Source organism: Pseudonaja textilis, chromosome 15 (genome assembly GCF_049901715.1).
Source record: "Pseudonaja textilis isolate UNSWEBS1 chromosome 15, rPseTex1.2, whole genome shotgun sequence".
Classification (NCBI taxonomy): domain Eukaryota; kingdom Metazoa; phylum Chordata; class Lepidosauria; order Squamata; family Elapidae; genus Pseudonaja; species Pseudonaja textilis.
Genome location: NC_142004.1, coordinates 7,560,773 through 7,585,322, shown reverse-complemented (window position 1 = coordinate 7,585,322; position 24,550 = coordinate 7,560,773). Strand labels below are relative to the sequence as shown.

At 44.6% G+C, this 24,550-nt stretch overlaps 1 protein-coding gene across 3 annotated transcripts in view; it reads left to right on the top strand.

The window, feature by feature from the left end:
* Window positions 1-2,212: 2,212 nt before the first annotated feature.
* GOLGA3 (golgin A3) overlaps window positions 2,213-24,550 on the top strand; it is a 37,498-nt gene continuing 15,160 nt past the window's right edge. For 2 of the 3 annotated variants that reach the window (XM_087913400.1, XM_087913399.1), the window contains exons 1-13: window positions 2,213-2,292; window positions 5,864-6,198; window positions 7,250-7,531; window positions 9,948-10,060; window positions 12,009-12,688; window positions 14,338-14,449; window positions 14,984-15,290; window positions 16,936-17,138; window positions 18,262-18,399; window positions 19,969-20,130; window positions 21,021-21,389; window positions 22,466-22,543; window positions 23,351-23,614. In XM_087913400.1, the coding sequence (XP_087769526.1) occupies window positions 6,090-6,198; window positions 7,250-7,531; window positions 9,948-10,060; window positions 12,009-12,688; window positions 14,338-14,449; window positions 14,984-15,290; window positions 16,936-17,138; window positions 18,262-18,399; window positions 19,969-20,130; window positions 21,021-21,389; window positions 22,466-22,543; window positions 23,351-23,614 (2,817 nt within the window). In that variant the 5' untranslated portion in view covers window positions 2,213-2,292; window positions 5,864-6,089. The remainder of the gene's footprint in view (window positions 2,293-5,863; window positions 6,199-7,249; window positions 7,532-9,947; window positions 10,061-12,008; window positions 12,689-14,337; window positions 14,450-14,983; window positions 15,291-16,935; window positions 17,139-18,261; window positions 18,400-19,968; window positions 20,131-21,020; window positions 21,390-22,465; window positions 22,544-23,350; window positions 23,615-24,550) is intronic. The other variant, XM_087913401.1, reaches the window with a different exon arrangement.

Below are 24,550 nucleotides of genomic sequence, written 5' to 3'. Positions count from 1 at the left end.
CATTTGCAGATATGTGTCTCCAGCTGTTCCAAACGGCTTAACCTTGAAGAAAGGATGGTGTAAAAACATTGGGTGGCCTTACAATATCTTGGTAACTCCTAGAATTGTCCAGACTCCTACAATAGGCAAAGCACCCATGAATCAGGTCATAAATTTGACCTCCCGGTGTAGAAGATACCTTGAAAACTCTCCAGAAGACAGACCGTAATGCCTTCTACAGCTTCATTTGCCCCATTATAAGTTTCTTGAAATTGAGGGAGAAGAAAAAGAAGGCAGTTTTAAGGCTGAGAAGAGGTACATTCTGGATACCTTCAAAATTCTTGCTTTTTCTCCAAGTGTTTTTGGCTTTATTCCCTTTTTAAAAAAATGCATTCCTCAAGAGCAAACAATATATACAAACTCAAGGTAAACCGCACCAAACTTGATTGCAGGAAATACGACTTCAGCAACAGAATGGTCGATGTCTGCAATATTCTACCTGACTCTGTGGTTTCTTCCCCAAACCCCAAAAACTTTAACCTTAGACTGTCTATTGACCTCACCCCTTTCCTAAGAGGTCTGTAGGGGGCGTGCATAAGCGCACCAACGTGCCTGTCCCTGTCCTAATGTTTCCTTTTATTTTTCTTATATGTATCAATGAATTCATAACTATGTTTTTACTTATACCTATTATCTTGTAAGCAATTGACAAAAAAAAATAAATAAATAAACAGCCTTGAGCATCTCCAATGCTAACTTATGGAGAGACAAATCTCGCAACTCATTTCAAAGGAAAAGAACAGTGCCCTCTAGTGGACAAGGTTCTACATATCATCAGGTTTGGTTGTTTTTAAAAAAATTGTTTTGAAAAAAAGGAAGGTGTGTGTTTGTGGCTCTTTATATATATGTATCTCTGTGTGTGTGTCTATGTATAACTTGTGCATTTATCTGTGCATATGTTTGTGTATATATGTGTGTGAGTGTGTGTGTATATAACTGTCCTACTGTCCCCATTTATTCGTATTCATTTATTATGTACAGTATGTACACATGCCAGTTTATTCTTATGTTTATATGTTATGTTCATACTTATATTGTTTTCTCATACATGCTTGACAAATAACATAAATAAATAAAAATAAATATAGGTGTGTATAAACTACGTTTCTGTGTATTTGTGTATATCCGTGTGCATACATATACATGTGTAAATATCTATTATCTACTTATCTATCTCTATCATCTCTCTATCCATCCTCCATCCATCCTTTCCCTTATCTCCATCATTCTATCACTCTATATCTATTCTATCTATCCATCCATCCACCCACCCATCTGTCTTAAACTTTCTGTCATTCACCTATCTGTCTGTCCGTCCATCCATATCTATTTGTCTATCAACTATGATCTATCTACGTATATCTCTGTCCCTCCCTCTGTCCCTCTCTGTGTCTATATGTATATGCATAAGTATAAATGTGTTTATGTGCATGTTAAACTGTATATTTGTGTATATCTCTGTGTGCCATATGCACATAGGCGTACTCATGCATATAAGTGTGTGTCCCCGTGTGTATGTGTATTTATACTGCACGTGTGTGTGTGTGCATGTATGCTTGTATATACAACTTCCAAAAAGGCTGCCGCTCCATCACTCCGTCCTGAAAGCAGCTTCCCCCACCTGGCGCCCCCAGTTGTGCTGTGGGAGGGGGACAACGGAGACCCCCAACCCCCTTTGCAACGCTCCCTGCGCGGCAGCCAAAAAGAACTCAGCCACCAGAGGGCGCGCCGTCGGGGAAAGACTAAGCTAAACCTTCCCGGAGGCGGAGAGGAAACGGAGGCGGGGCAAACTCAGAAGGCGGGGCGAGGGCGCGTCATCCCTCCTCGCTCCTCCTTTCTTCCTTCTCTCGCTCAACCCCCCCTCCCCCTCCTCCTTCCCGGAAGTTCCGTCGCCAAAACCCATCCGACGCTCGGGCGGAAAAAGCGCCCCGCTCCTTCCGTTCCGGTCTCCATTCGGGCCCCCCTTCCCCCCCGACGCTGGCTTTCCCCGATATCCAGGCAGGTCGTCGGTGCGGCCGCGGAGCGTCCCGAGGCGCCTCCGGGCGGGCTGTGGGCGGAGCAGAAGAAGGAGGAAGGGGAGGCCGTCCGGCGGGGAAGGGGGCGGCGTCGGCCCGCCTGCGCCCCGCCTGCGCCCCGCCTGCGCCCCGCCTGCGCCCCGCCTGCGCCCCGCCTGCGCCCCGCCTGCGCCCCGCCTGACTCCCGCGCCACGTCTCGGAGGAGGAAGGGCGGCTCGGGCCGAGCCGAGCCGGGCAGGTCAGTGGGGCGAAGGGCCGGGCCGGACTTGGGAGCGGGGAGGGGGCTGCGGGGCTGGGAGGGGGCTGTATGTGTCTCTGTGTGTCTGTGTGTATAAAAGTCACACCCTTGTGCAAACACACACACACACACTTCGAAATACGCCTCCCTGTCTGGGGAGACTGGAGGGGGGGGGGCTGTCTCTGCCCATGGGGGTAGGTGGGGATGGCCTGCACACGTGTTTTGCAACACACACGCGTGTCTCTGGGTGTGTGAGAGAGAATCTGTCTGGGTCCTTCCCTTGTGGGGGTTGTGTGTGTGTTTGTGTGCTTTGTAGGTTGCGTTGTAGGACAAGGGCTTTAATTGGCTCTGTAGAGCTGGGTAGGGGTGAGGTGGAGAATAGGGTTTTGTGTGTGTCTGTGTGTGTGTGTGTTTCTATGAAGTTGGTTTATGGGGTATGTAGACCCTGGAAGGTTTAAAGGTTTGATGTGGTGTGTGTGTGTGTATGTGTGTGCTTGCCTGCCTGCCTGCCTGTCTGTGTATGCATCTACATTATGAAGTTGCTTGATGGGAGTGATGTAGAGGGTAACTTGTGGGTGTGGGTGTATTTGTGTGTATCCGTGTACAAAGTTGATTCATGGACTGTAAGGTTCGATGTGTGTGTGTGTACATTAGTATGAAGTTGATTTATGGACTATATAGAGCTGGGTAGGTGTGATGTAGGATATACATATGTGTGTGTGTGCCTGTGTGTATGTTGATAGGCCTGGGAGTGGGAAGGTTTGATCAGTGTGTGAGTGTTTGTGTCTCTGTTTGTGTGTGCATCAATGAAGTTGCTTTATGAGCCGTTTAGACTTGAATAGGAGGGATGTAAGGTGTGTGTGGGGGCGTGTATTTGTGTGTAACAATGTACAAAGTGGCTTCATGGACCAGGGTAAGTATAAGGTTTGATGTGTATGTGTGTACTTCATTATGAAGTTGATTTATGGATTATATAGAGTCAGGTTGGTGTAATGTAGGGTGTGTGTGTGTATAAAGTTGGTTTATGGATTATAATAAACTTGGGAAGATTTAAGGTTTGATGTGGGGGGGTGTGCATAGGTGTGTACATGTATGAAGTTGCTTGATGGACCATACTGTAAAGACCAGGTAAGTGTAAGGTTTGATGTGTGTACATCTATGAAATTCATTTATGGACTATATACCTGGATAGGTGTGATGTGTGGTCAAGGACTCTGAAGCTAGTGGTTTGTTTTAATGGATGGGTGGATTGAACACAACTAGTGAGGTCATCCATAGAGGTTAAAAGTCACTGTTGTGAAGCATTTGTCAGAGACTGGTGCTGTGAACAGAGGCTGGCAATCTGACCCCAAAAGGGGAGGTTGAGGTGTGCCAATGACTTTGACCCTACTCCTTTCCCAAGGAACATGGGCTTGGATACACCGTCCCTTCCCTTCTTCCGTCCCAGCAAGTGGTGTTAACTTAAAGCTTCCTGCCTCCAGAAGTTGTGAATGCCCCCATACTGCAGGTTCATAAGAAGAGATTGGACAATTATTTATCTGAAATGGATATAGGGTCTCCTGCTCGAGCAGAGGGTTGGACTAGAAGACCTCCAAGGTCCCTTCCAACTCTGTTTATTTTACGTTCTATGTTCTAAAGCCCGCCTGCCAAGAGAAGTCACCTCTTCCAAGATGGACATCAAGGCTTGAAATCTTCAGCATCTAAAACCGTTTTCAAAATGACATGAAGGAGGGGACTTGAATGTCTTGCTAACCCATTTCTAAGAGGTATTTTAGGTTGGCAAGTAAACATGGAACTTCTTGAGATCTTCAATAAGGTCCCACAAAGATCTTCTCCTCTTAAGTGCCCCATTTAAAGACAGCCATTGCTAGTTGCTTTCTGCATTTTGAGTAAGGAAAATCTATAATTTACCCTACCTACACTGCTCTAGGCAGTCTCCTTGCCTTGATTTTAGCTCTAGAATTAATTGTATGTGAGTTGATTCTGAGGTTCTTAGTCCTTCTTTGGCAGGATTCTTCTATACAAGTAGTCCTCGACTTAAGACCTCAACGGAGCCCAACATTTATGTCGCTAAGCGAGACATTTGTCAAGTGAGGTTTGCCCCATTTTACAACCTTTCTTGACATTTGTTAAGTGAACAACATTTGTTAAGTGAATCCCTGCAGGTGTTTAGTGGGTAACCCGATTGTTAAGTAGCTTCTCCACCAACTTGGCTTGTCAGAAGGTCGCACAAGGGGATTTTATTACCCTGGGATACTGCAACCATCATAAATATGACTCAGTTGCCAAGCATCTGGATTTTAATCACGTGACCATGGGGATCTGCCATGGTCATAACTGTGAAAAATGGTCCTAACTTGCTTTTTTTCAGTGCCGTTGTAACTTGAATCAGTCTCCAAATGAACCGTTGTAGCTTAAGGACTACCTGTAATCTTTATCTCTTTGCTTTCTTCACGCAAAATGAAGCAACCTTAACAAGCCATAGGCCTCTTTTTCCCGTCCTCGGTTAGTAAGGCACGCATCTGCAAAAAGAGGTATTTTAATCTCCGCCAAATCCGTAGCCTCGTAAACAAATGCAGGGTCCTATAAATCAAACTGCCCCTGTGCTTGTTGGGATAAAATAGTCCGGCTGGCAGTTGCCCTGATGAAAATAAAAGGCAACTGGTAACACGATTCGGAAGTGAAAATAGTTTTTGTTTCCATTCCCCGCAGGAGCGATCGAAAGGGCCCCGATCCAGCCTGCATCGCTCATAGGCAGCCACTTCAAGAAAACCTGGATGAATTCCATGTGTGGCTAAGAGGTCCGTACGCATCCTGCAGGGTGGATTTGATTTAAATCAAGTCGATGATTTAAATCAACGATTTCAATCCCTAGTTTAAAAAAGGGTGGGGGGGGGCTTGATTTAAAATCAACTCCATTTCAATCCTAATTTTTAAAGAGCCACCGTCATCTCTGTCCCCACAGCAACTCCCCTTCTGACCCACGGTTGACTGGCAGACAGTCCCAATATTGCCGAATCTGCAGCCTCATGCTACACAATTAAAGCTCCATTTCACGCCGAATAAACTAAATTATTAATGGATCTTAAATAGAAAGCTATCTTTAGAAAGATTTTTTTTTTTACTCCTTTTATTGTTAAAATAAATTTGATAAAAATAAAAAACAATCTGATTTAAAATAAAAAAACTCTGAATTTTTGGTTTTTTTAAAAAAAAAATCATTGATTTTTATCTACCCAGAGTCATCCTGAAATGTTTAGTTTGTAAATTTCCTCTCCCCGAGCTCCTTAGTTTTACCTTAGTTATCCAGGCTGAAGAAAGTCCAAGCAAGCTCCCACCCACCCGTTATTAAGATGGTGCCAATTACGTAAGGATTGGCACTCGGTGAGATCAGAAATTATATGTGGCAGATGTAGGTGATCTCTGGAAAAGAAAAGGAAAAAAACCCACAAGGAACTATTTTTAAAAAGGAGTGTCATCCTGTATGTGTGTGTGTGTGTGTGTGTGTGTTTGCATCTGTTTATCTCAGCGTTGTGATGTAACCCAACCATTGTTTGCTTTTCCCTTGCAGCTACTCTTAATGATTCCCAGAAGTTCTTCAGTCGTCCATCAAGTGGCCTGGAACTAAACCAAATTGCTTGTGGCTGGGAAGAAATTGGTGCAGAATTCCCCTAACAATGTTCAGGCTGTTTGGGGGGCTCCTAGCGGTATTGATGGAGAAAAACTGGACTCTGTAGGTCGCTTGGAAAGTTTTCCACCGGGGAAATATTTTCCTTGGACCGTATCTCCCGTCAGCCATGGACTCCTCAGCGGTCATTCAGGAAGCCAGCCATGGTACCCTGGGCAGTTCTGAACGGCAACCAGACCTGGAGGTCAGATCGACAACGGAAGGAGAGGATCTGAACTGTAAGCAGCTTCTTTGGATATGGATTTAATTTTTTTTTTAATGAGCATTTTTTGTTACTGTTGTTGGATTATAATGGTGGAAGGTGAGGGAGAACTTGGACAGAGGAGGTAGTCATTCCAGATGCATTTGGAAGGTTCAAGGCGGTAATTGTTCCTGGATTTCCCTCCTAGGGACTAAGTCAGTGGTATGTCCCACAGGTGCTTTTTCAAGAGGCACCTGGACTTGCTTGGTTTTTCTTTGAAGGTGTTTTGCTCCTCATCCAAGGAGGCTTCATCAGCTCTCAGGGGTATCTTTCATCATCTTCGTTTAACGATTCCATAATCCCTTTCAGGGTGGAGTTTGGGCAACTGAATGGAGCTTGCAGAGTGTTTGAATGGCCGGGTGCCTTTCCTGTTACCAGTGCTGAGTTTAGTTCAGCAGATATATTCTCGGTGTGTCCAGAGAGAGAGAGAGAGATATCTGCCTCTACCTAGGATCGAACTCACAGCCTCCTGATTGTGAGGCGAGAGTCACTGTTACCACTCCATGTCTTTCAATGGCTAATGCTGTGGAGATATCTACCATTGTCCATGTATTCGTCTATTGTAAAGTAGAAGAGGAAGAAGGTCTTAGAACTGTGTCTAAACTCCAGACGTGGTTCTAAGAAAAAACTTCCTTCCTCCCTCTCTCCCTCCTTCCCTTCCTCTCTTCCTTCCAAAGTGGACAGTGGTTAGAATGCAGTATTGCAGGCTAACTCTGCCCACACACACACCAGGAGTTCAGTCGTGACCGGCTCAAGGTTGACTGGACCTTCCATCCTTCCGAGATGAGTAAAATGAGGACCCAGATTGTTAGGAGCAGGAGGCTGTCTCTGTAAACCGCTTACAGAGGGGCTGTAAAACCCCCGCAAAGCGGTATATAAGTCTAAGGGCTATTGCTATAACTGTTTAATGTTTTTATTTGTTAAGCTTGCTTTCCTCTGCAGTGATGCTTAAAGCGATTTAGAATATATTGGGTGTTCCTGGGTGTTTGTTCTCTCCGTTGCTTCTTACCCCTGTCCTCCCCCCGCAGTGTTTCGTGTAAATAACGGCCGAGGGTCAACCGAAGGGGACACCTCCGCCCTCAAGAGCAGCCAAGATCCTTGCGCAAACGGACCGATGTCTTACGACCCCGAAGAGCCCCTGCCTCTGGGCCCCACCGAAAGCTCCCGGGTGAAAGAACCCGCTTCAGGTGTGCCTGGTTTCCGTGAGCACCTAAAGGCGTCTCGGGGTGATAGTGATGAGAGCTTAGCTCTTAGGAAGGACGCCCTGCAGTCTCTCAAACTAAGCCTCCCCTTGCAAGAAACCGAATTGTGTAAGCATCTCTTCACAGTGGAGCTCACCTGTTTCTTTGTCGCTCCGCCTCAAAGAGGGTTTTTTTTTCTTCCTCTCCTTCTCTTCCTCCTCATTTCCATTTCTCTGCCTCTGCAGAACCTCTTCTGAATGCTGCTGCTTTTGAAGCACGGGCTGATTCTTAACCCCTGAGCACATCTCACTTTGCCTTTAACAAATTGGCTTGATTCTTTGTTTTTAAAATGAACCTGGTGGGCTCGGAATCAAGGTTGCCATTTGCTATTTCTCTTAAAATCAAGGTGTTTTTCCCCCCTCTGATCAATGTGGTTACCAAATTCCATGCTAGGGGTGTCAAACTCAAGGCCCTGGGGCGGTGATGGGATTTAATTATTATTTTTTTACTACCGGTTCTTGGTGGGCGGTGGCAGAAGTTACACGCCGGTTGCCAAGCGCCTGAATTTCGATCGCGGGACCACGGGGCAGGGCTGTAACGGTCATAAAGTATGAAAAACGATCATAAGTCGCCTTTCCTCAGCTTTGTAACTTTGAACGGTCGCGAAACGGACTGTTGTAAGTCAAGACTCTCTATGTGGTCGTTTTCTTAACTGTCGAGACAAATGGTGCTTGGTTTGGGATTTGTCGCTGAGCGGCCGCTTGAAGTTCCAAGGGAGTTACTTGGGGGTTACTAAGAACCTGGATTTGACATTCAGACAGACAGACAGACACATACACACACACACACACACACACACACACACACTGGTCACATGACCAGATTTTGTAGGCTTGGCAACCGGGCTGCATTTACAGCCTTCTGCAGCGTCCCATGAGGCCACATTTTACTTCTAAGTTGACAATCCTATTTCGATTTTAAACACCCAAACGAGGATGAAAAATTGAGTCACGCTTCTCCGGTGACACCTTGTGTGCGTCATCCACCGTCATTTCCCCGTGACTCTCGGAGGCTTAAAAAATTCCAAAAGTGGAAAAAAATCTGTCTGCACTCTTCGTGCAGATTAGACAGGGGTGCAAAGCTTCCGTTGGGCTGGAAGGGCTTGCTAGACCCTGTTTTGAGTGGAGGGGCAACCATTATTCACAGATTGATCGGTTGAATCTATATAGATATAAAAGCAAAATATCACTTACACATCATCACAAAATCTCCAGAACCATAAAGCCTACAAACTTGACATTTGGCACCTATGTTCCTCTTGGCTCCTAGGGGCTCACTAAGAAAGGATTTTTCGAAATGACCATCAGAGCATTCGTATTTTGTATATTATCATTAACACGCTCTGATGCTCAGGAGTTCTTCTCCCCCACCCCACCTGAAAAGAAATCTCTTCCAAATACAAAACACAAGCAGAGGAGAGGAGTTTCAGTTTCTCTTTCACAGCACCAAGCAGCTTTAGTACAGAACAGTTGAGCTAAGCCACGCCCAGGCTCCTTGCAGGCTCCTTGCTCACACAGCAAATACTCTTTCAGTTTCCAAATAGCCCTCAACTCTCTCACACCCTGACAGGACGTTAGCCAGATGAATACCAATGGATGCTGGTAGGCAGAGGCAAAAATTTCCCTCCCTAATTTTCCTCCCCGAAAACTAAGCCTGACAACATAGTTTCATAGCGAAGCACAAATATCCTTCTAGTCGATGTATTAATTAATGGTCTCCCATCTCATGAATGAGACTTTGGGTGGCTAATCACGCCTTGACAGTTAAAAGTAATGTTAGCAAAGAATAAAACAATGGTTCCTTTGAGGCTTTTGGGACTACAACCGTCATCTGTCCCACTTGGTCAGCTAGCAAAAGAAGACTCCTTCCTGGCTTGAGATTTTTCCAAGATTATGTTTTACTGGAGCAATAAATGGCTAAGAGAAGTGGAATCTGGTGAATTGGCGTGAAAACTTTACAGCTAACTTTTTCCTTCTCCCCCCCCCCCCCCCCCCTGCCATCAGTCAGTGTCCAATTAGCCATGCTTATTTTGTTTTGGGAAAGCAGACGCCTCCTTGCCCGACCCAATGTGGATTCTAAACACACAGACACACACAGAGAAACCTCCTTCCTCCCACATTCCAACTTCCCCTCCCATTGCAAAGATCGTTAGGCTGACAGGTCGCAAAGCAAGCAGGCTGACAGCGGTGGTGATAACATCCTAATTAAGTTAGTATCCCAAACATTTGGAAAGCATGTGGCTGTCGATCTCTGGGATCCTGAAGATCCCAGCTCTCTTCTCTGGCTCTCTTCTCATGAAATACTTTGCTCCAGCAAAAATCAAATCCCCTCTTGAGAAATTTTGAACCTCTTTTTTTTTGTTTTTTGTTTTAACCTGGTATCTAAATTTCTGGCGACTTTGCAAAGAGAGCTTCCTGTCTGTTCTGCCTCCTTGTTTATTGTTTATCGTCCCTGAGCAACTTAACTTGCTCCTTTTTCCTTGCAGGCTCAGCCGATGCTCCTCTCCCGCTGGAGAAGGAAGAAGTGATCCGGCTTCAGGCCCGGAAGCGCTTGGAGGAGCAGCTCAAGCAGTATCGTGTCAAGAGGCATCAGGAGAGAGTAAGTGCCTAGCAAAAAAGATTCCCAGGTGGGGTTTTTTTTTAATTCGCCTGCGTGGTCAGCCAGATGTTGAGGCTGGAACTGGCATTTTTGTCCACTGAATTTTGAGTCCTTCCCAAGGATCCCAGTTGAAGTTTAGGAATTCTTGCAGGATGTCAGCTGTTCTGAGTAAAGCTGCCTTGGGCAATTGACTGATAGGCGGTTGTGTCGATGCCAGTATTAGGATTCATGGTAGAGTCAGCCAGATGTTTAGGCTGGAACTGGCATTTTTGCCCCCCTATCGAGTCCTTCCTAAGGATAAGCAGATGTTTAATATTAAAAGTAACTTCACAGGATGTGAACTGGTTCCGAGTGAAGCTGCCTTTGGCAATTGACTGGTGGGGATTGTGTCAATGCCGCTTGGTGTTCAAGTGCTGTAGTTGACCAGTGGTGGTGATGTCAATGTCAGTGGTGCTCGAGATGTTTTGGGTTTGCACCCAAGGGACCTATTCCCTATTGGCAGTACCTTTGCTTTCTTTTGCCGCGGTGGTTCTGGTTCTGTTTTATCTTTATATTTTGTGATTTTTTTTCTTCAGTTTTCTGCTATCTTTAGGTATTGCCACATCCACTATCCAGATTTTTTTGCCTTTGTAATGGACAATTGTTAAGTCTTGGGGTGTTGTGTGGCAGATGCCTGTCTCTTTGAATTCTAAACTTCCCGGAGCACTTTAGCTTCTTCATTTTCTGTGACTTTATTACGTGGACCCACCAAGTCTTGCTTGCAGTCAGGTGGTATTTCTTTCATCATCATCATCATCAACAACATTTAAATTTAATCTTCAGTTCGATTCACAATCCGGGATTGATTAAAACTTAAGAGTTCAAATCCTAACCAAGGACCTAAGAGCTGTTGAGGTGATTTCTAAGTATATATTACTTAGGATTTAATATTCAATTTGATTCACAGTTTGGGACTGGTAAAAACTTAATATTATTATTATTATTATTACTCTCATCTTTTATTCGTTAAACACGAACCTCAGTCAACTGAACGTTTAAAAATGTATCACAAATATTATTAACCGGTGCTAATGGTTGATACGGGTTGCTGCCAGCATCTTAGGTGTCAACCAAGTATCTTCTTAAAATATATGATGTTCTGAGTAGCCCAGTTTTTTGCATTTCCGCTGGTGTTATTGCAGGAAGCTGCAATTTCTTGATGTATTTTATAAAATTCTTGGACATGGTACTAAGTGCCCCGATGACAATGGGTGTCACTGTTACATGTTCCATCCATAATCATATCATTTCGATGGCCAGGTCACGATATTTTGTGATTTTTTTTCCCCAGTTCTTTTTCTTTGACTCTGGCATCTCCTGGTACAACTATATTGTTGTTGTTATTGTTGTTGTTAAGCTTTAGTGAGATTCACAGTCTTTGGGGCTGGTTGGTAGCTCAACACCTCGAGTCCTAACCAAGGACTTAGGAACTATTCAGGTAACATCAGAGGATATAAGCTGTTCCAAGTAGGGTGGTTTTTTTTTGTAGAATCAGGGTATTCAAGTCTGATAAATTCAGGATTTCCAAATAGCGAGGCATCCTTTTAAGTATTTCTCCAAGGGCTCCAATTACAATTGGGATAAGACACGATTCTTTTTCCAAAGTTGCTTAACTTCAATTTGTATGTCCCGATACTTTGTGATTTTTTTCTTGCTGCGTGTCTTCAATTTGTGCATCCCCAGGTATTGCAATGTCTAGTACTACTACTGTTACTATTATTATTATTATTTACTTTATTCATTAAACATGAAACTTAGTCAACTGAACGTTTAAAAATGGATCACAAATATTATTAACTGGCATGATGGTTGATATGGGTGGCTGCCAGAATCCTCGGGATCAACCGAGTATTTTCATAAAATATACAATGATGATGATTTATTGTTGTTACTATTTCTTTTACTCCAGCTGTTTACAGCTAAAAGCCGCCCCTCCAGCACCCTGGATCCTGAGCTGATGTGGAATCCGGAGATCTTGCCAAGGGCCAGCACTGTGGCGATGACCAAAGAATACTCCTTTTTGCGAACCAGCGTCCCACGAGGACCGAAAGTGGGCAGCTTGGGCCTCCCAGCTTCCTTGAAAGAGAAAAAAAGTTCCAAATCTTCCCGAACCAGCCGGATTCGGTCGCTGGCAGATTATCGAACGGAAAACCCAGACGGAAGTGCCGGCGGGACCATGCCGATGTCCAATTGCTCAGGCGGATCTCTGAAGCCGAACTCCAACAGCCTGACCTCGGTGGTGTCCTCCATCAGTCTGAGCCCCGATTCCGACGACCGGCTGGAAGCTTCGTCCTTGGCGGGAGACAGCCTGTCAGAGATGGATGGCAGCGAAGCCGGGATGAGGCTGGACGGCAACGAAAGCGACAGCTCGACCTACAGTAGCGTATCGGGAAGAGGCCTCGCTTCCTTCAGCCCCCAAAGCAAGCCGGGTATGGCCTTCACCATCAATGGGCAGGAGGTCCCGTTGGATGCTGTTGGGCAGTTTCCTTCCATCAAGGAGGTATTGCAGGCTGCGGCAACAGAGCAACGGGCTCAAGACCAGGAAGTCAACGGGGAAGCCAGAAGCCGGCGGGACAGTATTTCGAGCAGGTAGCGCTGTTATGGCATCTTCTCCAACTCTGAAGGCTCCAGCTTGGACTCCTCTCGTCCCAAAGGGGCCTTTTCCAAAGGCAACTGGGCTTTGTTTGTTTGTCCTGGAAACAAAGAAAGCTCCGTCCTCCTTTCAGTTCTGAACTGAAGAAGCTTCTTGGATGAGAAGATGTTTTTCCTGGAAGATGTTCCATTTCTCATCCAAGAAGATTCTCCACTTCAGTTCTTCTCATCCAAGAAGATTCTTCTTCTCATCCAAGAAGCTTCTTCAGTTCAGTTCTTCTCATCCAAGAAGCTTCTCCAGTTCAGTTCTTCTCATCCAAGAAGCTTCTCCAGTTCAGTTCTTCTCATCCAAGAAGCTTCTCCAGTTCAGTTCTCATCCAAGAAGCTTCTCCAGTTCAGTTCTTCTCATCCAAGAAGCTTCTCCAGTTCAGTTCTTCTCATCCAAGAAGCTTCTTCAGTTCAGTTCTTCTCATCCAAGAAGCTTCAATTGAGTTCTTCTCATCCAAGAAGCTTCAATTGAGTTCTTCTCATCCAAGAAGCTTCTCCAGTTCAGTTCTTCTCATCCAAGAAGCTTCTCCAGTTCAGTTCTTCTCATCCAAGAAGCTTCTTCAGTTCAGTTCTTCTCATCCAAGAAGCTTCAGTTGAGTTGTTCTCATCCAAGAAGCTTCAGTTGAGTTCTTCTCATCCAAGAAGCTTCTTCCATTCAGTTCTCATCCAAGAAGCTTCTCCATTTCAGTTCTTCTCATCCAAGAAGCTTCTTCAATTCAGTTCTTCTCATCCAAGAAGCTTCTTCAATTCAAATTCTTCTCATCCAAGAAGTTTCTTCAATTCAGTTCTTCTCATCCAAGAAGCTTCTCCAGTTCAGTTCTTCTCATCCAAGAAGCTTCTTCAGTTCAGTTCTTCTCATCCAAGAAGCTTCAATTGAGTTCTTCTCATCCAAGAAGCTTCTTCTGTTCAGTTCTTCTCATCCAAGAAGCTTCTCCAGTTCAGTTCTTCTCATCCAAGAAGCTTCTCCAGTTCAGTTCTTCTCATCCAAGAAGCTTCTCCAGTTCAGTTCTTCTCATCCAAGAAGCTTCTTCCGTTCAGTTCTCATCCAAGAAGCTTCTCCATTTCAGTTCTTCTCATCCAAGAAGCTTCTTCAATTCAGTTCTTCTCATCCAAGAAGCTTCTTCAATTCAAATTCTTCTCATCCAAGAAGTTTCTTCAATTCAGTTCTTCTCATCCAAGAAGCTTCTTCAGTTCAGTTCTTCTCATCCAAGAAGCTTCTTCAATTCAGTTCTTCTCATCCAAGAAGCTTGTTCAAATTCTTCTCATCCAAGAAGCTTCTCCAGTTCAGTTCTTCTCATCCAAGAAGCTTCTTCACTTCAAATTCTTCTCATCCAAGAAGCTTCTTCAGTTCCATTTTTCTCCTCCAAGAAGCTTCTTCAGTTCAGAACTGATGGAAGGAACATTTATTTGTATCTAGGACAAACAAAGTCCAGTTGCCTTTTGAAAAAGCATCTTTGCGACAGCCATGACCTGGATGATGGAGAATCTCCATAGACATCATGGGTTCTTGGCTTGCATTTGTTTGATCTGCTAAGGAACATCTTAGTTTTTTTGTAATTGGCATAATTTCACAAAGTGTTTGTTTTGTCTCACCACAGCATATCCATGGAAAGTTCAGTCACAGGAACCCATGATGAGCTTCTTCAAGTCCTCAAAGAGAAGATGAGGCTCGAAGGACAATTGGAGGCACTGTCATTAGAAGCCAATGAGGTACAAAAGGATCTTCTATTGAAAAACTCATTCTCCAGTGTCAAGCATATCACTGCTCCATAGGTTCAAGATGGGTTATGGAATATATTGGGTATCTGTGGAAGGTGGGTGGCATTTCAGGTCACTGTTGATAGATCTAGTCTTATCTGCAGAGCTCAGAAGTTCTTGAGATGGTAGGATCTTAGACTGGGAAGAGGCCATTTAAGCCACAGGGTTCCGTTTGCTTCCAGGTGCAGGAATCCCAATGAAAGCATTCCCAGGAGACCGGAGTTTGGCCTCTGTTCTTCCTAGAGAGTGAATATGAAAATAATATGGGGTGGGTTTGTGATCTTGATGGTGGTTGGGGGTTGTTATCCGCATCTACCATCCATCTGTAAAAACTCCTTCTGAAGAGGTGCCATGGACAAGAGGTTTGGTCTTGTGTCCGAAACATGGAAGGTGTTATAGAAGATTTTGAAGGCCTACCTCAACCCAGTTTCAATGATGACACCTCGGTCACTGCCTTGTGTTGACACCAGGTTTATCTTTGTGTAGGCCCTCAAAGAAAAAGCAGAATTGCAAGCCCAGCTGGCTGCGGTCCAGATGAAACTCCAAACCCACATGGAACATTCAGAGACCAGCCAGCAGAAACAGGACTCCCTCAATTCAGAGGTGGCTACCTTGAAGCAGTCCTGCTGGGAGCTGGAGCGTGCCATGGCCGAGTTACAAACCACCTTGGAGGCCAAGAATGCTGGCTTGGCTGCTTCCAACAACGACCTGCAGTTGGCGGAAGAACAGTACCAGAGGCTGATGGGGAAGGTGGAAGACTTGCAGAAAAATGTCCTCGGCAAGGATAACGTGGGTGAGTAGAACCAAGCCGAGTGCCTTCAGTGCATCTGCTCTTGCGTGAGGATCCTACAAAGCGTCAAGTCCCAAATAGATTGATGGTAAACCAGACCGCCTTCTTTGTGAGTCTGTATTGAAGAGAGAAATCAGAAAGATCATAAAATCGTTCTGATCCATCCTTCCTTAATTATCATGTCTTTGGTAGGTGGTTGTCAAGATTCCAGCAGTTACCCCAATTACATCATGAGTCTCGAGCCAAACTTCGAAAACTAAACAGGATTTATTGGGAGTTAACATGCCGGCACTACCTGGGTGTAGCCGACTCTGAGACATGTAATTCATTGTCATCCTTGATCCTGGTTTTCCCCACCCCACCCCTCTGGGTATATCATAATTCATATTCTCCAACGAAACATCTCCAATAGCCAAGAGTCATCAATCATGTTCTCCAGTTAGATTTTTGGGTGGCAGAAACTTCAGTCACCTAGTTACAATCCCTGAAAAACTATGCATGGAATGCACTTTTGATTTCCAAGCTGCCGCACTGCTCTTTCAAAGCCCTTTTCCCTATCTGTTGGCAACTATAAAAACGGCCATAGAAATGTTTTATGAGTTGACAGTGGTAAGATGAAGACTTTGTCAGGGTTCCAAGTAATACGCCCGTAGTAAGTAGAACTCTGAGGCAACTAGGTTCCTCAAAGAACAGGTTTTATTGGACATATATAAGCACAGACTGGTGAAAACCGACTCTGAATTTTCCCACAGTTTTAACCTAATTAAAAGTACTGTAAAAGTTATTCCCCTTTTCCCTGACAGTAAGTCACATGGTCCAATCAAGATGCTGTCTGGTTGCTTGGAAACTTCACTCCTCCTCTTTTCAGCCACCTGTAGGAATGTCCTTGGTTCTCAGGGGAAACTGTTTTGGCTACAAAACCCCAGCTAACTCTATTCCCCTCCTCCCAATCCCTCAGCACCATTGTGGCACACATTGAAGCCTTCAAGATGGCCTCAGTCAAGCCAGCTTCAGAGTGGACAGACTTCCTGTGGAGGTCCCAAAGATACCTTCTCCAAAAGGCCCCTGAATCTGAAGATGCACATAACCCCCCGCGTGGTCTCAGTGGTTCTCTGAGATCCTCAGAGAGCGTTGGAAGAATGCTAACAACCGGTTGACTGCAAAACACACAAATCCTTCCATTCCCCACCAGTCAGCTAGACCTGAGGAAGCTTCTTGGATGAGAAGCGAAACGTTTTCAGAGGAGGGGGAAAAAAAACCAAGAAAGTCCACTTGCCTTTTGGAAAAGGTTTTTTGGGACAACCATGAGATGTGGATGATTGAGAATCTCCATAGACATTTCCAGTGGAGGTAGCTTCATGATCGTGGAGTTATCTTCTAAGAGAAGTCAGTTTAAGAGCTTCTTTGTGCTTTGACAGCCTGTTCCATTCCATCAGATGTCGTATGATTTATTTTAGACTTTTCCCCGGCTCTGGTTTTGAAACATTGATTGGCCAAATATTTCATTTCCTCTTCAATTAGCTATCCCGGATTTTTCAAAAGAAGGAATAACTCAGGTCTTCGTTGCTGTTGGCAGCTACAGACAGAGTTTCCTAACTCTACCCTTCCTTTATTTACCTTTCTTTTTTTTTTCATCCTGGCCTTTTAGTTCATGATCTCCGGCAGCAGCTCTCCTCGTTACAAAGCCAACTCCAGCAGGTGGAGCTGGACCGCACGTCCTTGACCGGTAAGCTGAAGTCGTCACAGGCGGAGATCTCATCCCTTCAGAAAGTTCGACATTGGTACCAGCAGCAGTTGACTGTGGCTCAACAAGCGAGGATCCGTCTGCAGAGCGATATGGCCAACATAAAGGCAAGCGCAGCTTTCTTTCCTCCCGTTCCCATTCAGTACCCAGGCCTCATTTCCCTGATGTGAGGTATTACCGTGTCAGTTCGTGAAGGGAGGGGCTGGATTCAATCTGGGAGAAAGTAGGTGAAGACGGTCTCTTCCTAACAGTTCCCAGACTATATTGTAGGTGCCTATAGTTCAACCTGGGAAGAGTCTGTCTGTAGGTGTTAAAACAGTAGAAGAACTCAACTTGGAAGAATCACCGCATGTCATTTCTGGGTTCGGGTTGTGACACATGTTTGACTGCGAGCAAACCAGTTGTAGACCAGTAAGACACTAGAAAGAGTGCAGAGAAGAGCAACCAGGGTGATTAGGGGACTGGAGGCTAAAACATACAACGGACGGTCGCAGGAACTGGGCCTGGCTAATCTAGGGAAGAGAAGGACCAGGGGAGACAGGATAGCAGTCTTCCAATATTTGAGGGGCTGCTACAGAGAGGAGGAAGGGGTCAAGCTATTTTCCAAAGCACCTGAAGGCCAGCTATGGAATAATAATGGATGGAAACTGAACAAGGAGAGATTCAACCTGGAAATCAGGAGGAATTTTCTGGCAATGAGAACAATCAACTGATGGCACAGAAGTTGCCTTTGGAAGTTGTGGGAGCTTCATCCCTGGAGGCTTTCAAGAAGGGACTGGACTGCCATCTGTCAGAAATGGTGTAGGGTCTCCTGCTTGGGCGAGGGATTAGACTAGATGACCTACAAGGTCCCTTCCAAATCTGTTAATCTGTCCGTAGACTCTTCCATAGCTGCCCCTATTCTTATTCCTCGTTCATTTATTTACGGTAATTGGTTTATATGGCCATCTATTCATGTCACAGTGGCATCTCACTTAGGCAGCTAACTCCAGGCAAACTCACAATGATATAAAAATGCATGACAGTAGCTGAAAGCAAGACCAGTCAGCGATAAATGGTTGCTTTGAGTCTCTTCGTAAGGCCATCAGAGGCACAAATTACAAGCCAAATCGCCTTTTAATCTAAAGAAAAGAAGGCCACAACGTTTTAACTCTTAATAGCTGGGAATTGATTTCTTCAGATGTCTCTAAATACAGTCCTTTCTTTCATTCCACTCTTTTTTTCCCCCAGGCTGGACAGATGACTCAAGTTGGCCTGTTGGAACATCTGAAGTTAGAGAACGTAACCCTGTCTCATCAATTAACGGAGACGCAGCATAGATCGATCAAAGAGAAGGAACGCATCGCTGCGCAGCTGCAAAACATTGAGGTAACGATGGCAGGGGTTTCTCTATGCCATACATGTTTTCTGAACGAGGCCTATTTGATTGACAATCCCGTAAACCTATATTAATGGGTAAGGAATCAGTTCTCGGGAATATCCCAGTCTTTAAACATTTTATTAGAGTCTAGAATAAAATAGAAAAACACAAAAACAACTAATAGGACACCTGGTGAGGGGAAGGAGAAAGGAAACAGAGGAGGACAGGGAAAAGAAAAGGCACTGATGTCCGACTCACTTGGTTGCAGTAAAATAAAGCATGAACCTCGACTCTCAACTTTTTACTTTTCCACAATAATACAAACTAGCCATTTCTATAACAACAAATCAATCTAATCAGTAAAACCCAAAATCAAGGTTTCATTTTTTCCCCCCACCCCAAGCACAAAGTCCAGAAACGGTTTCCAGGTAGAAATAAAAGTACTTATATTCTTTTCTTTGATCAAAACGGTCAATTTAACCATCTCTGCCGTCAACTTCTGTAGCCATTCATCTTGAAATGTCCTTCCACTTTTGTGCATACAGACGTTTTGCTGCCATCAACATTATAAGATCAAAGTTCCAAATTTTCCCCCCAAGTTTCTTTCCATTAACCCCAAAAGAAAGATTTCTGGTTTTATCTTGATTTTTGTTTTAAGAATTTTCGGCATTCAAAAATATGACGCTTACGTCAAAATTTCTCAGGAATGTGTATCTCATATTGAAATGCTATTTCTGGCCTCTGCTGCTAGGCCAACCGATACGATGGTCCTGAACATCTGAAGGGCTTTAGTTCAGTTACTTTTTAAAAAATTAAAACCAGAAGCTCATTTGTCCACGCAGACATGGATAAACGCGTAAACTTAACAAATCTTGTGTGGATTCAGCTTCAGGTAGTCCTAGGCTTACGACCACAATCGGAACCAGAATTTATCGCTGTAAGCAAGATAGTTGTTCAATGAGTCATGATGCCTTTTGTCAGGTTCGTTGTAACTTCATTTTCTAGACAAATGGTTTTAAGTCAAAGAGTTACCTGTACATAGGTAAATGCTGTGATTTCATATATTGGTATCAAATGAAGCGTGTTTAACACTAAGCCCCTCACTTGGATCTAACGGCAAGGTGCAGTTAACCCCAAAGTGCTTTTTCTGGAGGCAGATTTCTTGTTTTTCCTTTCGAAGATGTTTCATTTCTCATCCAAGAAGCTTCTTCGGCTCTGACTGGACAGTGAGGAATGGAAGGTTGTATACTCCTTGCAGACAGCTGGTCATTTGCATCCTTTTAGAGGGTTGTTGAGGCCACTTGGAGGTTTGTCTGTATCCTCAGGGTCACCTGAGTAGTTGGTTCCTGTAGCCTGCAGTTTTTTCCCTCTGGAAATCCATTCCTACTCCCACACCATTCCAAGGGTGTCCATCCCAAATTGTATAGCTGAAAGTCTCAAATCCATCCCAAAATCTAAAAGTCTGACTGAGAATCTCTACAAAGGTGCCGTTAACTGCAGGTATACGGTTGCTGTTTCTCAGCATCGCCTTGGCAGCTGTTGCCACCATTTTAACAACTTCTGATGCTTCTGCCCAGGCCGACATGTTAGACCAGGAAGCAGCCTTCCTGCAGATCCAGGAGGCTAAGAGTATGGTAGAAGACGACCTGCAGAGGAAGCTGGAGGAATTTGAGGATGAGAAAGAACAGCTTCAGAAGATGGCTGATTCAGCGGCAGTGTTGGAGCAGGAGCTCGAAAAGGTACAAAAGTTTTGTGCATTGTATCGCAGCCAAAGATATGGGACTCTTGTGTAAAGGTTGAGGTTGATTCCTGTGGTGGAATGTAGTCTGGATTCCCAGGAGGGAGGGGCTGTGTGCCAGAGGAGTTAAGCGGCAACTCAGTTCACATAGCTTGTGTCTGAGAAAGAGGGTGAAGATGGCTCCTCCTCAACAGTTCCCAGAATATATGCTTATGGGGATGGTTGTTGTTATTGTTGTGAGTCGCAAAGTTGTGTCTGACCCATTGTGACCTCATGGGCAACGTTCCTCCAGGCCTTCCTGTCCTCTACCAGCCCCTGGAGCCCTTTGAAGCTCACCCCTACTGATTCAGTGACTCCATCCAGCCACCTCCTTCTCTGCTGTCCCTTTCTTCTTTTGCCCTCAAATCGTTCCCAGCGTTAGGCTCTTCTCCGATGAGTCGGGAACGGTGAGTACGGGGACGGTTGTTTGCTTTAATCTGGCAAGATTCTGTCAGTAGGTGAGGAACAACAGCAAAATTCTGCTTGGAAGAATCATTATGTGCCTTTCTTGGGTTTTGGAAGCTGACAACTCTTGAGTTAAGAGTCTTTGGAGATTCTCAGTCATCCAGGTCATGGTTGTCCCAAAGGTTCTGTTTCAAGAGGCAACTGGTCTTCCTTGTTATTTTTTTGAAGACGTTTTGCTTCTCATCTAAGAAGCTTCTTCAGAGCTGAAGAAGCTACTTAGATGACAAGCAAAACGTCTTCAAAGAATCACAAGGAAGTCCAGTTGCCTCTTGAAACAGAACCTTTGGGACATCTTAAGTTAAGGGTTAAGGCCAGGTGGAAGGATGCTTTCTTTTACCTTGAGAGGTGATCACGGTGAGGGTCACCTTCTTCGTGTTCTTGGCTCAGGTCAAGCTAACGCTTCAACAGCGAGATGTTCAGGTGGAGACTCTGCAGCAGGAGCAGCTGGACCTCATGAGACAATTGACCTCCACCCAAGAGACGTTACAGACCCGAGACCAAACCGTGGGGGAGCTTCAGGTGCGCTACGAAGAACTGGAGGCCAGGTTGGCTGAACTGCAAGGAGAGGCTGCCTCGAAGGACGACTCCATCCGCCATTTGCAGAACGAGAAGATCGTCTTGGAAGTTGCCCTGCAGGTGGCAAAGGCGGGGCAAGAAGGACTCGAAGAGTCCATCCAGCATTTGGGAGGCCACACCAAGGAGGCCTCAGATGTTCTGGACCAGCTCAAGCAAGAAATAGCCATCAAATCGAGTCAGGTATAATTTCCCGTATTTAACCATCCCCTTTTCCTTGCTGTTCTTCAGTGATGGGATTCAAAAACTTTTACTACTGGTTCTGTAGGCGTGGCTTGGTGGGTGTGGCTTAGTGGGTGTGGTAGGGGAAGGGTATACTGCAAAATCCCCATTCCCTCCCCACCCCACTAACCTGCTTTCCAGCTCCATTCTCCTGGGCAGGGCAACCAAAGAAGACCCAGCTAATCAGCTGGGACTCAATGGGAGGCAGAGAATAGATGGGGTTGGTGGGGCCAGTCAGATTTGCCGGGTCTCCAAACTACTCAAAATTTCCACTACCGGTTCTCCAGAACCCGGTCAGCCAAAACTTTCACTTCTTATCTTCCTCCTGCACGTTCTTTTCCGGTTGAGTTCTTCTTTGTGGTGGCCATTTCTGACAACTACCGCCTTCGGGAAAGGGAGTTTGGCCAGCTGAGGAGGAGAGATGTGGCTCTCCTCGACCCTGCTGGCGGTCTCCCCCCTCTTCACCACCTCTACGGGGTGGCTTAGCCCCGAAACCAGCTGGCTCGGGGGCGCTCCAGCGGCGAGCCCAGGCAGAAACCGCACACGGTCGCGGATTCCTGTCTGTCGCCAAAGCCCTTCAAACTGGAAGTCTCTTTCCACTGTTCTTCAGTGAATCGCTGCAGTTGTTCAGTTAGAAAAATGGTCAGCGAATTGGGCTTCCCTATTGACTTATTGCTGATCAGAAGGTCACAAAAGCGGATCACCTGATCCCGGGACACTGCAATCGTCATAAATATGAGCCAGTTGCCAAGCGCCTGAATTTTGATCAGGTGATTGCAATGGTCATCAGGGTGAAAAACGGTCATAAGTTGCTTTTTTCAGGGGACTTTGCTGGATGTGAATGATAGGAATTCCCATATAAAAAGGGGTTTTGTTGGGACAAGGAGTCTGTTTCATGATTTTGGTGAAGCCTAGGTCAGAAGAAACAGTCGCTAAACGAACTATTATAAGTCAAAGACTACCTGTATTGGCTAGAATGATGGAGGTTAAAATGTGGGTCTCATAGGTTGAGTCCACTGTTTATTTTGTCCTGGTAGGTGGAAAACTTACAACAGGAAAGTGCAAATCTGAAGAAGCAAAGCCAGAGAGTGAAGGAACAGCATCTTCAACAGAAGGTGAGTATGCGTGGTTTTTTTTTGTTAAATTTTCTCACTTTGGAGGAACTGGGAAAAATATTCAAGATTCATATTCAAGATTCACAGGGCTGCTTATTGGCTCTCCAAAAGTGTTTTGGGCTTGCAAATTTCACACATATTTACACCATCTTAAAGCCGTTGTATTTTCCCCGCCTGGGATCCCAACTGCCAGCTTGTTGTAAAAAAAACACAGAGTTTGATATCCCATAATCTATCTATATATAAAAGCAAAATACCACTCACGCATCCTCACGAAATCTCCAGAACCGTAAAGCCTACAAACTTGAAATTTGGCCCGTATGTTCCTCTTGGCTTCTAGGTGCTCGCTAAGAAAGGATTTTTGGAAATGACCATCAGAGCATTAGTATTTCCTATATTATTATTATTAACACACTCTGATGCTAAGGAGTTTTACTCCACCTGAAAAGAAATCTCTTCCAAATGCAAAACACAAGCAGAGGAGAGGAGTTTCAGTTTCAATTTCACAGCACCAAGCAGCTTTAGTCCAGAACAGTTGAGTTAAGCCACGCCCAGGCTCCTTGCTGTCTCCTTGCTCACATAGCAAATACTGTTTCAGTTTCCAAGCAGCCCTCAACTCTCTCACACACTGACAGGACGCTAGCCAGATGAATACCAATGGAAGCTGGTAGGCAGAGGCAGAATTTTTCTTCCTTATTTTCCTCCCCAAAAAACGAAGCCTGACCACATAGTTTCATAGCGAAGTGAGAGTGTCGAGCTCATATTTCCCATTAAACCCTAACCTCACGTTTCCTTCTTGACCCGCAGGTGATGGTGGAGGCCTACCGCCGAGACGCGCTTTCCAAAGACCAGCTAATCAGCGAACTGAAGTCCACAAAGAAGAGGCTGGATGCGGAAATCAAAGAGCTCAAGCAGCAATTCCTTCAGCTTCAGGGCGAGAAGAAATCCACGGAGCTGGAGAACTCCAAGCTCGCGAAGGAGCTGACGCAGGTTCAGCAGGAGATGCGGGAACTGGAGAGCCAGCTCCAGGTGGCCCAGAAAGAACGGAGCGACATGGAGGCCGAGCTGCAGGTGGGGAGGAAAGACGAGTTTAAGAAGTGAACGGATTAAACGAGACACTTCTGTGGGTTTTTTCCCCTCCTTTTTAAAACCATTCCTGTTTTTCATAATTAGGGGTAGATCATAGGGGTGACACCGAAATATACTTTTATCATGTTTTATTTATCTATATATTAAATTATTGCATTTTATTCCAATTTCATTTTAAATGGTATTTTATTCCAATTGCATTTTAAAATAGAGTAGAGTAGAGTAGAGTAGAGTAGAGTAGAGTACAATACAATACAATACAATACAATACAATACAATACAATACAATACAATAAAGAATAAAGTGGAAAATGAAATGGAATGGAATAGAGAATGGAATAGAATAAAGAACAGAATAGGATAGGATAGGATAGGATAGAATAGAATAGAGAATGGAATAGAATAAGGAATAGAATAGAATAGAATAGAATTAGAAAGAGAAAGAGAAAGAGAAAAGAATAGGAATGAAATGAGAATAGAATAGTATAGTATGGAATAGAAATAGAAATAAGGAATAGAATAGAAATAAGGAATAGAATAGAAATAAGGAATAGAATAGAATAGAATAGGAATGAAATGTGAATAGAATAGAAATAGAAATAGAACAGAGAATAAAATGAGAATAGGATAGGATAGGATAGAATTCTTTATTAGCCAAGTGTGACTGGACAGACAAGAAATTGGTCTTTGGTGCAAATGCATTTTAAATTGTTTTTATCAGATTTTAGTAATAATTTATGTCTGGTACTCTGCACTTTGATATGGCCCAAGGGCTAATCAATAAAGTAAACTAAACTAAACATAATTCACAGTACAGGTTAGTCCTCGACTTACAACAGTTCATTTGGTCACGTAGAATGGGCCAAACTTGCTTAAATAAAACATTTCCCCTAGCATCGTAAATTTGGGGCTCAATTG